The sequence below is a fragment of the Thunnus thynnus genome, chromosome 16, assembly GCF_963924715.1.
Source record: "Thunnus thynnus chromosome 16, fThuThy2.1, whole genome shotgun sequence".
In the NCBI taxonomy this organism is placed as follows: Eukaryota; Metazoa; Chordata; class Actinopteri; order Scombriformes; family Scombridae; genus Thunnus; species Thunnus thynnus.
This window is the reverse complement of record NC_089532.1, coordinates 13709894-13724292: the sequence shown is the minus strand read 5'-3', so window position 1 is coordinate 13724292 and position 14399 is coordinate 13709894. Positions and strand designations below refer to the sequence as shown.

Below are 14399 nucleotides of genomic sequence, written 5' to 3'. Positions count from 1 at the left end.
GGGATAATTTTTACATTTTATCAAATTTTTCACCAGACCTGATGTGCATGCCAAATTTGCTGAGTTTTTGAGCATGTTTAGGGGGTCAAATTTAGGGTTGAAGTGGCGGATTAATAAAGAAAGAAGAAAGAAAGAAAGAAAGAAACAGAACAGATACAAGAGGGTCCTCGCCCCTTTGGGTCTCAGGCCCTAACTAATCACAGATCAAGACACAGCTGGAGTGGGGCAGGCACTGGAAAAGGAGGGAAAGCCCAGGATTGATTAACAATGAAGACAATGAGGGTGTGGTAGGCAACTAACAGGTCAAGGCTAATGGGACTAAACACTGAACAGATGTGCAGGGGAAAACAGCCTGAGCAGAATCACGGCAACACGTGAGAAACACAAGGTTACAAACTGCCAAGAATAAAACCAAAGCAAGGCAGAGATTAAAACTGAAGAAAACATGATCCCTGGGGGTGTTTCATCAAGCTGGCTGAGGGGATGGCCTGGCTTATTTTGATAAGCCTCGCTAATTTTAGTGGGAGTTCCATTCCATCACTGGGACTTATATGAGTCCCAGCCCAGTAACCATGGTAACTTAGTCAGCAGAACTAGCCTGCTCCGTGGCAGGCTTATGGTCAAGCTTAACTCAGCTGCATGTCAAAGAATGTCCGACAGACGGAAACAGACTCTCAAAAGATGGTTCCATCAAGTGTCTTTTCGCACTAACATCACTTGTCTGTGTTCAGAAAACATAAAATAGAAGAACTGTGAGGGACTTTTACAAAAATACTTAAGTAAATCCCTGTTTTATTCGTGGTCACTCTTGTATTGGACTGGATCCTTTTATTTAAAAGCTTAGCATTTATAATTTAAGAAATAAAAGTGTGCCAGCATTAAATTGTAGTCATTTATTTATTCATTCACTGTTTTACAGTAGTCCTTTGCCTTTTGGGCTCGGTCCCTAATTAAGTCCAAACCATGACCTTCTGCTGTGTTTAAATTTATACAGGGTGCATCCCAAGACTCTTAAATTGCATCCACGTTTCCCTCACTTGCGTCTTTTCCTTGCGTCTTAGTCCCTCCCACCGTGGATGCAAGGAGAGACGCGAGGAAACCAAGCGAGGAGAGAGGAAACGAGGAAATCTGTTTTAAGAGACATGAGACGTCCTCTCCTCTGAAGCGTCATGTGAAGCGACGTCCGTTTCTGATGACGGCGACAGCTGATCACAGCTGGATCAGCTGTCAGTCGGCTTAGAAACTTCTGATATAGTGTGTGTCTCCACACATGTGCGCTGTGCTAATACTAATAAAGGTTTACAGTTATCACCGCTAGAGCAGCTGTTTTCTCTCTGCAGGCTGTTACCTGTTTAACAAACACCTAAATAAAAACCTGCATTCTGTATTTATACTGTGTCCTGATCAGACGCACAGGAACCATTTCTACTCGCAGAATGCGTTTATACTATTTATTGATTATTTGTATCTGTATTTTTTGATAATCCTGATAGTGAATTCATCATTCAGTAACCCAGAATATGATCAGGGTGTCTCCTGAACACTGGAAAATATGTATTTGGCTAAATGTTTCAGGGCAAATGGAAATGAGTTAAGTCATATCAAGCCCGACGCTCAGGAATTTTCAGCCTCACATGTGACTGAATGGAAATGATACGTAATGATACGTAAAATATAAATGTTTTGAACTATTATTATGGATCAAATTAAAGTCAGGAAGAGTCTGTCTGTCAGCAAGAAACAGTTTAATGGAGGAAATAACATCATGAAAAAAATCTTTCTTATAACTGAAGAAAGTTGTTTATGGTTCTTTTGTTGATCAGACCGACAATTAACAGATTTTTAACTATGATGAATCAGAAAACACATAAAACATAAAACTTGGGAATGATACACTTAAATTGAATCTATAATCTGTCTCCACTTCGGTATGAAACTGCAGTGATGTAGGCCTATCAGATTAGTCTGATCAGCTACAGCGTTCAATCAATAACTGATATCCAATAAGGGGGCGTGTCGGCCGGTAAAAGACTTCCGTGAAGGCTGCTCTCGTGTTTCCTCGCTCCTTGGAGCAGAGTAGAGCAAAGACTTGGGACGCCTGTCAAAACGGCGCATCAGGAACAACTTCCGGTTCAGGCGAGGAGCGAGGAGCCATAAAATAAGAGACTTGAGACGTACCCATAGTGTTAACTGCTTATAGTAAGCAAAATTCACCGCTCTCTTCGCCTGTTCTGCCGCCAGGGAAAAGAAGGAACTTGTCATTGGCAGAGTCAGAACCTGCTGCTTCAAAAATGCGTTTGAAACAGCTGCACTGTATTTTGAAACAGTCAATAAAATTCGGTAACTCTATATTCGTGTAGGGTAATAAATATAGCCTACAAATGTCAATTAGATGGTATTCTGCATGAGAAATAAAGAAAAAGAAAAGGTTATGATATTATAGTGATATTTGACCCGGACAGATGTGACCACTCTAAGCGGTTTCCACTGTTCACATCCTTCTCCAGTTTCTTAATCTCCAACTGCAACTTAATTTTTAAGTTTCATTGACGCTTGTTACATTTTGTGAAAGAGAAATGTGTCTAAGAGTATGATAATGTTGGTAAGTTGGTTCTCTTAAGTTGCCTACACCATAATTTTAATTATACATCTAATATCATCTAGCCTAGTGATGATATAACTACAGTCGCTGATCTGAAGGGTAATACTACTGAATGCTCATTTACTAACAAATAAAGATAAAACCATGAACAGGAACAAGCACTGCTCTTCACTTTCACCACCCAGACTCATTAAGCCGGATGCAGGGACTGAACCATGAACCTTCTAATGATAAATTCACTCTAACCTTTCGGCTATCACTAGCTGCCTACAGGTGCGCATTTAATCTGTCATCAATTTTGTGCTAAGTCATTTCCTTCACCTTTTTAATTGTAGCAGTTTTGCCCTATTTTGTGAAAACTCCTTTATATTCTTCATATAGTTTCATCAGCAGGTTTGTTCTGCTGCAGAGAAGAACACCGCTCTAGTTTTCTCTTCTTTTTGCGACATAGTATCGTCTTTTCGACAATCGACTGTTGTGGGCTGCTTATGTAATCCGTGCACGCGCACACTGCTAGTTTATTCCAGTCTGGCTAGACTTGGCGTTGACTAGACACAGCTTAGCTGCATTAGTGGAACGGCTTGAGCCTCAAGTGAAAGTTGACGTTAATTCTAGCCAGGCTTTTTCAAGTAAGCACAGCTTTCTTTAGCTGTGTTGATGGAACACTCCTCTGATGTCATAGGAAAAACAGTCACTACACAAACAAACACAAATGGTAGATGCAGTTATCACAAATAATTTGTAACCCAGAGCACATTCAAAATATACACAGAGCAACACCAAAACCCCCCAAAACACAAACAGTCCAGAAACAGAGTTCAGGAGAATTCAGTGATTTAGTGATGACCTCAAACCATTATCTTGTGCAACATGAGTCCATGGATACACATACAACCACAGTGCACATACAAATATACAACCACATTGTTTCTCTTCTAACTTCTTTAAAGATATATTATTTCAGCCTGTGTAGGCAAGGTGCAAAAAATGTGGATCAGCCACCTACATGTTAACATCTGTTTTTCTCCCTAAAAAGCAAGGAATTTTCAACTTTGTTGGCTTCAGTGATGCCACTCAGTTATAAACTAGAAGAGTTTCTCAGCAACAGTTCTCTGTCATCAAATAGGTATGTCTAGCTTAACAAGTGTAAACCAAGGCATTAGTGCAAAGTGATTAATGCTTTGTTATTTTGGGATGTGCTCAGTAGTGAATAAACACAGAGAAATAGTCTGAAAAAACAAACACACGCACACATGTGCTGTATGGTGCTTTTTTCAGTCCATCTACTATCCATTTCTGTAGCTGACATACAGTACCAGTCAAAAGTTTGGATACACAATAGGAAAGTGTGTCCAAACTGGTACTGGATACTAGGTATCCATCTATGAACACCAGCTTCAAGCAAGCTGTTTTGTGTATACTCTCATGAGCTGTAAAATTACTGTGGAAAAAAATACAAAACACCAAAGCTGCCCAACCCAACAACTAACTGAACTTTGCCTGAACTCAGCCAGAGGGTCATACCTGTGGCAAATGTCTCCATAGATGCAGCGCAGACACAACAATTAAAGATTGTTCTGCTATTAAAGATCTGAAGCGAGTCAACAATACATTTGACAATCTGTTCCCTGGGGAATGCCTGAGAGAGTTGCAGATGATTTCTTTCAGTCCACTTGTAGACATGAACGCACCTTGAAAAAGAGCTGAAAAAGAAGGTCTGCTCTCACCTCATTCCTATCCATCTGTGCAGGCAAGTTGGAACAGAAGTGTAGAGACCAATTACTTGTGCATAAAAGTGTGAGTCATTCCGTCTGTACATGGTGAGGAGGCCGTGTTTCAGTGAACTGGAAAACTTAATCAATTACAATAAGGATGTTTAATAACAGAGTGGACAAACTGATAGAACACACCGCTGTCTGCCGGCGGTTTGTGGGAATCAAACCTTTAAATCAAGCCTTAAATTACGAGTCTAGTGGTGAGAACGACCTTCCAAAACTTCACAGGTTGAATCCCTACATCAACCAATGTGCCAGTAACAGCCTCTTGAGTTGAAAAGTTTTCATCCTACTTGCTGAGTCACTGAAAAGAAAATAATTTATTAAATAGGATGACTGAGGAGTACCTTTCCTTCCATGACAGTTCTCTTTCCCTATTCTGGCTACTTTGCTCTATGTCCTGGAGCAAAACACAGAAGACCATCTTTTTGGAAAAATCTACTTCCATCACTAAGGTCAACATTATCATTGTTATAACACTTCATGGATTTCACTGTAACGCACCAAAACTTGCAAACAAACTTCTATGTAAACATTTCTATCAGTTTTGTATTACTGCTTAGTCTTGAAACTTTGATGTTTACGCAATCATTGTTTATATCTTTCTCTTTAAGTATGACTATTGATATTTAAACAGGGGAAGTATCTACATAAGTCATTTTTGGCTTCCAACCTCCTCTGCTCAATGTTCAAATGTTCAAACTGTTTTAAATTCTTACTGTCTTTTACATTTTTTGTCTTTTTACATTTTCACATTAATCCAACAGCTCAATTTTTCAACCACTTAGCTGGAAGTCATATACACTAATAATGCTATCATTGTTTTAAAATAACTTTGTGGGCCTTCCGGAGAACTGCTCATTATGTCCCTCTGGCCCTCAAATAATCCCATGCTCACACAGTTCCACAATAACAGGAAGGCCACAGTTATACAGTAAATGTGTCACAGAGGTTCATATGGTCATTGTGACAGGGGACGTTGTGCATTTTTCTTCAGGGCGGACCTGCACTTGAAACATGGTCAAATCCTTGCTCTCCATAACCGGCAGAGCCTTAGAAGAAGATAGTTCAATAGCTAATTAAAACATGTCAGGCAAAAATACAAACAAACAAACAAAAAAAAACTCCAAAAAACAAATAACAAAACAGGGAGGCAGCCAGCTTGGACCCCATGAAAAAAAATCAACGAGGAGTTAATAACATTTTCTTTCTTCCCCTTACATACGATGGGAAAACACCTTATTCCACACTGATCACAGCACTATTCACTGAAGCTATAAATGTGAAATTTTCAAACCTAAGACCTCATATATTTTATGGCTGCACCATTTCATCATGTGGAAATATTCCAGATGTCTTGTGCATAATTTTATATGCATTTCCCAAACATTCTGCCTGACATATTTATTATATTTGGAAAAAAATGAAATAAAGTTTTGTGGGTTTGAACAATGTGTTTGGCACGTCCTTGTCTGAAACCGCTGAGACATACAAACAGCCAACTGCCTTTAACCAACCAGCACTGACAAAGTGCTCAGCAGCGTTGCCACCACAGATGCTTCTGACAGATGTTGTTACACAGGAAGGCACAGTTACTGTGATAGAGGTCATGCACTTCCTACAGTCTCATAGCAATGGCTCATCCGCTTCAATCCGTTTTTCCTTAATGACCACACAACCAGGGTCAGAGGAAGGGTACAGAATGCTGGGTAAGCTTAGTTCATAGCGACAGCAACATCACAGACTGAATTTGCCTCTGAAATCCATAAGGGTGACATAAAAGACACAGGCAGAGAGCGCTCTTTATTAAACGATGAACTTCAGTGGGTGCAGTGGTTGGCGAACGCCTTCTTTTATGGGGCTGATATTTGCAGATCTAGGCCTGGGTGGCTGGCTGAGTGTGCACTATGCAAATTCTAGATGTGTGAATTCACTAAGATGAGAGGTTGAGCATATACAGTAGAGACCTGCTACAGGGCTGTTCATAGCACTAGAATCATAATACATTATCATCAGCAGCCTAAACTCAATTTCTCAGCTCCCAACACTGCTGGAATGTGATTTAATTATGTTCAAATGGACATGTTTACAGGGAAGCTTTAATGGTTCCACTGCTGATGATTTCATATGTCTTTAATCATTGCTTCAAAATTCACTTGAGGGCATCACAGAGCAGCTAGCACTGTAGGGTTTTATTCTCTGCTATTCTTATGCTTTCCCATTACCAAACCATTATCCATACCATTTCCTGAGCCCATTTTGTGATGAAGTGAGTATTTTAGCTGACATTCGAGATCAAAGTCCAAAGCAGTTGTAGAGACTTTTCTGTTTTGTGCACTATGTTTAGTGCTCTTGGAGTTTGTAGGGCATGAATAGTGACTATTATTAGTTATTAGTGAATTCAAGCTGCGTCATGATGTGCACAACAGGAACTCTTAACAGATACATTCCTTGTCCTTTTTAGGCAGATGTACTCCCAAGACAGATGGCTTCCTCCTCAGCCACAGAGCTAAAACAGCTTCTAAATTTATACACTGGACCAAACAATTAATCTAAGCATGCTTTGAGAAGCAAACATTAGAGAGAAAATAATTCTCAGTGGGAAATATTTGTTCGTAAGAATTTAATGGAAATTACACTGAAATCAGATCGAGAGAAAATAATTCTCCGTGGGGAATATTTGTTCGTAAGAATTTAATGGAAATTACACTGGAATCAGATCGAGAGAAAATAACTCTCCGTGGGGAATATTTGTTCGTAAGAATTTAATGGAAATTACGCTGGAATCAGATCGAGAGAAAATAATTCTCCGTGGGGAATATTTGTTTGTAAGAATTTAATGGAAATTACACTGGAATTAGATCTGTCAACCTCCAACATCAACAGCAACAAAATGGTTGTCTACCAGTGCATCCTAAATAACCCATATATGCACATTCTGCAACCCCATCAGCAGGATGAAGACACACCAAACTATTTGGTTAAGGTTAGGGGAAGATATTGGTCATGCCAAAGACTATATGGTTTGAGCATTACTTCAACAATTTAGTACTCCACTGTCAGAAATCTGAAAGACTTGTGAGAGACACATTTTCATAAGGTCAGCAAAGGAAATGATGCTACACAAGCCAAGATATCCTGACTTTTAGCTCCTAGTATGGGTCATGGCTGAATCCTTCATTTATCATAATGCAACTTCTTAGCATCTTTCATTAGACCACCCCTGCCGATGTCTTTTACACTGCAAGCCCCCTGTTTGTAACACAGCCTTTTCATAAAAAAAAAAAATCCAAGCCCAACCTGAGATAATCCCAATGAAGATCCTGAAAATGATTCATCCTTTGGGGAATGTAAGTAACACATTTCATGGTCGTCTACCCATACTACATATTTTACTTTTGACCAAAGACTTGTGTCAGCCAGCGTGCAGAGCCCTCCCTAGAACAAGGCCACTAGCATGGCTAAGAGTCATGTAAACTGGGGTTAAAAACAATATAGAGAGATGATATAATACCAATGGTACATGAGAGAAGGTTTAGATTTTATAAGCCCTGAAAGTTGGAGTGCCACATTGCACCTTACAATGTAAACCAATGGGGAGGCAATCTCTGGGCATGGACTTTGTGCCAAACTGAGGTGTCTGACGTCTAAACTATAAGTCAGACCACTTTCAAACCTATATCAATGGATTCGTGACGAATATTCTTACTAAAATGTGATTTTTCACGTAAGATTTGGCCAAAGTCATGAGATTTATGAAGATATTTCCACTAGAAGACTGCTCTGACATCCTGCTCTCAATCTAACAGGGAGAAGGAGGGAAGAAAGGCGAGGGATGGGTGTGACAGTTGAATGTAGCTCAGTTTTATAGGACATAGCAGAAAGGTCTATATACTTACAGTACATTATATACAAACTTACTCGCACTGTAGAGCCCTGTGACAGTACACATTTCAATCAAACTTTGACCAGGTCATTTGGGTTAAAAGTGTTAACCCACAAAGTGCACAATTTTGATGACAGCTGTGCAAGTAAGCCTTATATGACAAACATCATCTGATTCACATGAAATTTTCAAGGTGTGCTCTACAGTTGATATACAGCGACATGATGTTTATTTAATGCGTGTTTTCTAGCACCAGATAGTGGACACAGGAAATGATATTTAACTCCTTCATGCAATGTTAGATAACAGACAACTAAAGTTACACATCTTTGTCCAGCAAGTACTTGTGGCACTGTACATTTAAACGTATGACAGACATGAAGTGCAATCAGGCAGATTCCCAGAGCCATGGAGACAAGCTTTGTGATTCGTCAGCTTCCAGAAAGTCCCAGAAAACGCCATTTTATTGATGTGATTGGTGTTACTGGTGGCTCGATTACTGGGCGTTGTGATGGCCTGATGACGTGTCATCATGCAAGCTTACAAAAACAGCCTGCTTGAGCTTGGCTCTTCCTACATGGTCACACTGACATCGAGGTAAGTCATGTTTTCATCTCTATTACCTTTGAGATTTGATGTTTCACAGAGGAAGTTGCTATAACTTTATTGTACATGCTCCAGTCTGCACCAAACTTTACATGTTTGATAAGAGTCCCGGCCTGAACACGCCTACATGACAATATTTTATCAGTGATGCAAACTGGCTCAATAGCGCCCCCCACGAAATTGCAGCTAAGCAGCCCCAGCAGCAGGCAAAATGGTGGACAAAGGAAGTGATGTTTATCTCCTTGCACTGTCTGAAAACAGCCCGGGTCTGAACACATCTACATGCCTGTGACAGAAGCCCTTCGACTGTGCCGCGGCCCAACGTGCGCAAAGGCGTGAGGGCCCGCTCAACGCTGCTTGCAGCTTTAATTAGGTTAGCATTTTGTTGACACATTGTGAGACAGTTGAATTAGAAGGCTGTATATATTAACATCCACATTTTTTTTGCATACCAGAGGATGTTTGCCACAGACTGACAGAGACGTGTACATGAATTACGTGAACACCAACCAAGCCTACTCTGATCTGGACCCTGCCAAAATGACTGGGGACAATGTGTATGCAAGTCTGTCATGAGCATTCGTGACAAGGTGGAAATGTGCAACAGAAAGAGGAAAGATGACAAAAAGATCATACAGATAGTAGCATGACTTGCTAAATGAGGTTTGCTATATATAGCTTGATAGTGTGTAGATTACCTAAATGTGTGAGCTATACTTGTTTTAATCTCATTTCACTGCTAAATTATCTAATGTAGTACAACCCACAGATCTGCAGTTTTTGGTTCATTATGTTGTCCCCACCAAACAGTAAAAAGCCCTTCCTTCTCTGTGTTTAATAAAACCTATGCTTTGCTATAAGTTTCTTTGTCTCATTGATGGTATGTGTGTACTGTGCACACAGATGGGTACAAAAATGCCTGTCAACATGTCAAAAACGGACTTTTTAATTGTCTTTAACCATCACTGTATGACAAATTAAACACAAAAAATATGTTTAAAAAAAAGAGTAAGAGAAACTAATGCTAAATAAAATGACACTTTAAAGCACAAAGCAATATAAACAAAGCTGTTCAACTGAATTAAAAAGACACATAAACATAAACCTGTTTTGCAAAAGCAATTAATCTCAAAGTATATTCAAAATACAGTATTAGATAGCTAAATGAAAATAAGCATTGGCTTTTTTGTCACAGTGACTCATTTTTATCACCATTAATATCACAATATCAGATGCCAGAGGGGAAACATAGCTCAAGCATCATTACTTCTGTTCCCTGGTTTTACAATAGCAGATATAAAAAAAACTTAATTTCTCTGATGGGAGACAGCTCTGTCATTATCACATGTTACTGATATGATGTCAGGGACACCCACCAAGGGGAAGGGTGTGTAATCTATACCCTGAACACCCAAAAAGAGGTGACTAGGTGTATATATGTGTATTACGCTTAATTTCACAATTGTTTCATGTCGCATCAGTTAATTTCACAAACTGATAAAGTGTCCTTCTGCAGAATTTTCAGTCATAAATGTTTTGCTTATGTACATCAGTTTTCAAAACTTCTGCTTTTCTGCCTGTACTTCACACAGGAAGAGCAGAGGGATGGGTGCAACTCAAACTGTAGCTCCAACAGTAAGCAGAGTTTAAGCATCAAGACAGTGCGTGAGACAACTTTCTTAAAAGAGGGTGTAGATACACTGGCGCTAAATGACATCAACACTAAAATGAAATATACATGTCCTGTCATCTTCAATCAGTGGCAACATGAGGGATAAATTATTTCACACACAAGTAACAGATATATACATATGTATATAAATCTGTTTGAATTAATCCAACTCAGGCCCTTGGTGCTCGTTCTGTAGTCTCTGGCTCTGATTCCTGCTGTCCATGGAGATCTGTGACGTGACCGTGTGTGAGCACCTGTATCTTGTGAGCTTTTTCATGTGAGCCATGATGAACATCCTAAACTTCCTTGTGGAAAAATAATAAACCACAGGATCCAAAATGCAGTTGAGGCCCATAAGAACCAGGGTGATCTGATGTGCATCATTGAGCATCTGCAGAGTGTTCTGGTCCCAGTCCACATGACCCCAGCCCTCTCTGATCTGCAACACTGCCAGTGTCCAGAAGCCTTGAATGATATGGTGAGGCAGGAAGCACAGAACAAACACCCCCACAACTGCCACCAACATCTGCAGAGCCTTCCGTTTCAAACCCCTGGGTTTTTTAGACAAGAATGATACAGTCCTGTGGGACTTTCTGGATTGAATGTTTTCAGACCCCATTTCTGACTGAGGAGCCTTTTGAGAAAGTAAGGCTCGGGCGATAAGGAGATTGCACACTACAACAAGAAAAAAAACTACTAAAAACCCTCCAATTATTGCGAAATGAGTGGCAGCCACTATTTTCTTCTGACAATCAGTTTGATTCTGGTACCCCTCAAAACAGCGAGTGACATTCCCATCTTTGTTGGTCCCCGGTAAAACCAGATATGGAATAGCCATTGCTATGGTCACTGCCCAGATGACAACGGACACGATGATCCCACGGCGCCTGTGGTCCGAAGAGGCTGCGTCCAGAGGCTTGGTGACTGCCCAGTATCTGTTGACGCTAATGGCTGAAAGGAAGAGGACGGAGCAGTAGGTGTTGATGAAGAACAACGAGCCAGTCAGCCGGCACATGAAGTCTTCGAAGACCCAGTTACCGTGGTTACTATAATAGCCAATCCAGAATGGAAGTGCACACACAAACAGGAGATCAGCGACGGTCAAGTTGGTCATGTAGATGCGGATTTCACCCATGGCCTTGGCTTCACGCAGGCAGCACAGGACAAACAGCACGTAGAGGTTAGCGAAGAGACCCAGGATGAAGATGATGCCATAGGCGGCTGGGAAGAGTTGATAACGAAACTCAGAGTCCAGGAAGCCTGAGTCATTACCAGTTAAAGAATTAAATTCAGGCCTTCCTGCCATGTCATTTTGTTCTGTGGTTGAAGCAAGAATTCCCAACTGTGCAAGATAAAACACAAAACATGTCAGTGGTTCAAGTTCAAAAAAAGAACTCTCACAGAATCCTGCAAAAAAAAAGTGCTATGAGTGAACACAAAAAGTTTAAATCTGTTAATCATTAAGGTTTTACCACTACCACTAACATTGTAAAGATGAAGAGCAGGTATGATGCTAGATGAATAATGATCTCACAATTTTCATCCAATCACACAACATTTACAATCCAGATATGGGAACGTTATATCGAGAAAAGACTGAAAATCAAAGTTGTCTCAGAACCAAAACATAGACTAGTAGCAAACTGGGTCAAAAGTTCAGCTATCACTTGATCTTTGCACTGTTACCTGATATAAATGATTTACCGTTAAATGTTAGTGTTCAACCTCTAAAGACTCCAAAGTAGAGTTCACACCTGAATTTCCAGTTGAATCTGTGCAGCCCACGACAAGGAAATGTGATATGTGGGTGTGTCATTCAAACTGTTTGTTCAATTCCAGTAAACCTGTTAGACTCAAGGTGACAAACTCACACACCCACGCATGATAAAAATCTGATCCCCCAACCATGAAGGCAGGTCTTTGTTTTAATACTGCTGGAAATGTTTAAGTTTTCCCCTTTAGCACTGGTAAAATACCTGATGAATGATTATTGATTGAATTGATTATTGATCATTTAGTCTGTCACCTTGAATTAAAGCTGAAAAGTGCCCAATCATGTCTCAATTAAATATTAATAAGAAAACATCAAAATAAAAATGTTACTTCTTCTTTCAAATATGTTACAGTTTTGATTGAATTGATTATTAATCATTTAGTCTGTCACCTTGAATTAAAGCTGAAAAGTGCCCAATCATGTCTCAATTAAATATTAATAAGAAAACATCAAAATAAAAATGTTACTTCTTCTTTCAAATATGTTACAGTTTTGATTGAATTGATTATTGATCATTTAGTCTGTCACCTTGAATTAAAGCTGAAAAGTGCCCAATCATGTCTCAATTAAATATTAATAAGAAAACATCAAAATAAAAATGTTACTTCTTCTTTCAAATATGTTATGGTGATATCAGATAAATAATGGCTATATGCCAGCTGTGGTTATATGGTGTGATAAATAGATATAAGAAGGAAGTGAAGCAACACCACAAAAAAGATAAGCGAGGATCTTACCATGGTTTCTTCTTTCTGAAGAACTAAGTTGTAAATCTTAAGCAGTCACGTATCTCAAATTGATCCGTCCAGTAGATATTCCAGAGGACAGGCAAACTGTGACAAATTATTAAAGTAGTAAAAGTCAAAATCACATCACATAACATGTTTAAATATCTTATAGCAGGGAAAACAAAGTAAAATTTGTAAATTCTATCAAATAAGGAAAGCAAGAATAAAAAGTTTGAAAATCTCTAAATGGCAAAAAGTAAAAAGTAAAGTAAAAGTAATCACAAGTAATCAATCGATTTTTCGGTACTCGGCATTACTCTCAAATGTACACGTGCTGCATCCTCATCCTCAGTCCGTGATATTCAGGTGGCAGCTCATTGGTGAGTTTAAAGACACCACAGTCTGCCTCATTTCATTTGTTCAATACATCAGTGAAAACAAACTTTCTTTCATATTGTCTGCCTTTACATTTATCACTTTTGTAAAGCATAAAAGCAACAAAAATTGAATCTTAAATTACAGGCAACTTACCAGACTGCTTCCTCTCCTTCTCTCTCACTCAGGGTGTGAACGCATCGGCTGTTAAGTGCAACTGACTGACTAGGCGTGTGTGTTCGTGTATATGTGTGTTTCTGCGGAGGGAGTGCGTCAAAGTTCAAGACGAAGGAGTTGTGGGTGTGCTTATTTCAGTCTTAGGAAAACCCAACATGGAGCAACATATTCACCTCCATATTTTCCTGTGTTTGTTCCTGAGAGATGCTCGCACTCGAGCAATCTAGGTGTTTTTCAGCTGGTCTCTATACCCTTGTCCATAGAAATGTAAATTATACACTTATGTACGTCACTCTTATTTTTTTATTTCATGCCCTGTTTTTCACCATATTTTTATATTCTTGTTCTTATCTTGTATTCTTTTACATGCAGCTTTCCCTCGAAAATGAGCTCTTATCTCAATGTGATGTACCCAATTAAATAAAGAAAAAAACACACTCTAAAAACGCAACAAGTCAAACAACCATCTCAAAAATCAGCTGGGCTACATTTCAGAAAGGAAGATCAGTTTCTTCAAGAATTTGTCTTGAAAATTATTATAATAGTCAAACTTAATTTTAATGTCACAAAACTTTGAGGTATTATAATGAGTTAAGAGTTAAGATTGATCCATTTAAACTCGCCTCTGAGTATTAAAGACATTAGGTCCCTTGTAGAAGATGATAAATTTACCACAACATAACACCAACTTTGCCATTTGTCAATATACAAAAATAGAAATATTTCCCAAATATATATATATTTGTGCTGCTGGTATAAATCTTTGTACATAGAGGGTGTTCTGGGTCAAATTTGACCTGTATT

General features: G+C 39.2%; 1 protein-coding gene across 2 annotated transcripts; it reads right to left on the bottom strand.

The window, feature by feature from the left end:
* Window positions 1-9793: 9793 nt before the first annotated feature.
* ptafr (platelet-activating factor receptor) lies at window positions 9794-13864 on the bottom strand. Of its 2 annotated transcripts, none has more exons than XM_067614096.1 (3): window positions 13575-13864; window positions 13053-13148; window positions 9794-11948 (listed from the first exon to the last, which is right to left on the bottom strand). In XM_067614096.1, exon 3 carries the CDS (start codon window positions 11845-11847, stop codon window positions 10702-10704), a length of 1146 nt encoding a protein of 381 aa, XP_067470197.1. In that variant the 5' UTR covers window positions 11848-11948; window positions 13053-13148; window positions 13575-13864; the 3' UTR covers window positions 9794-10701. The 2 variants fall into 2 exon arrangements, with proteins under 2 accessions (XP_067470197.1, XP_067470195.1); XM_067614094.1 differs by having other exon boundaries at window positions 9794-11883; window positions 13575-13863.
* Between the last annotated feature and the right edge of the window lie 535 nt (window positions 13865-14399).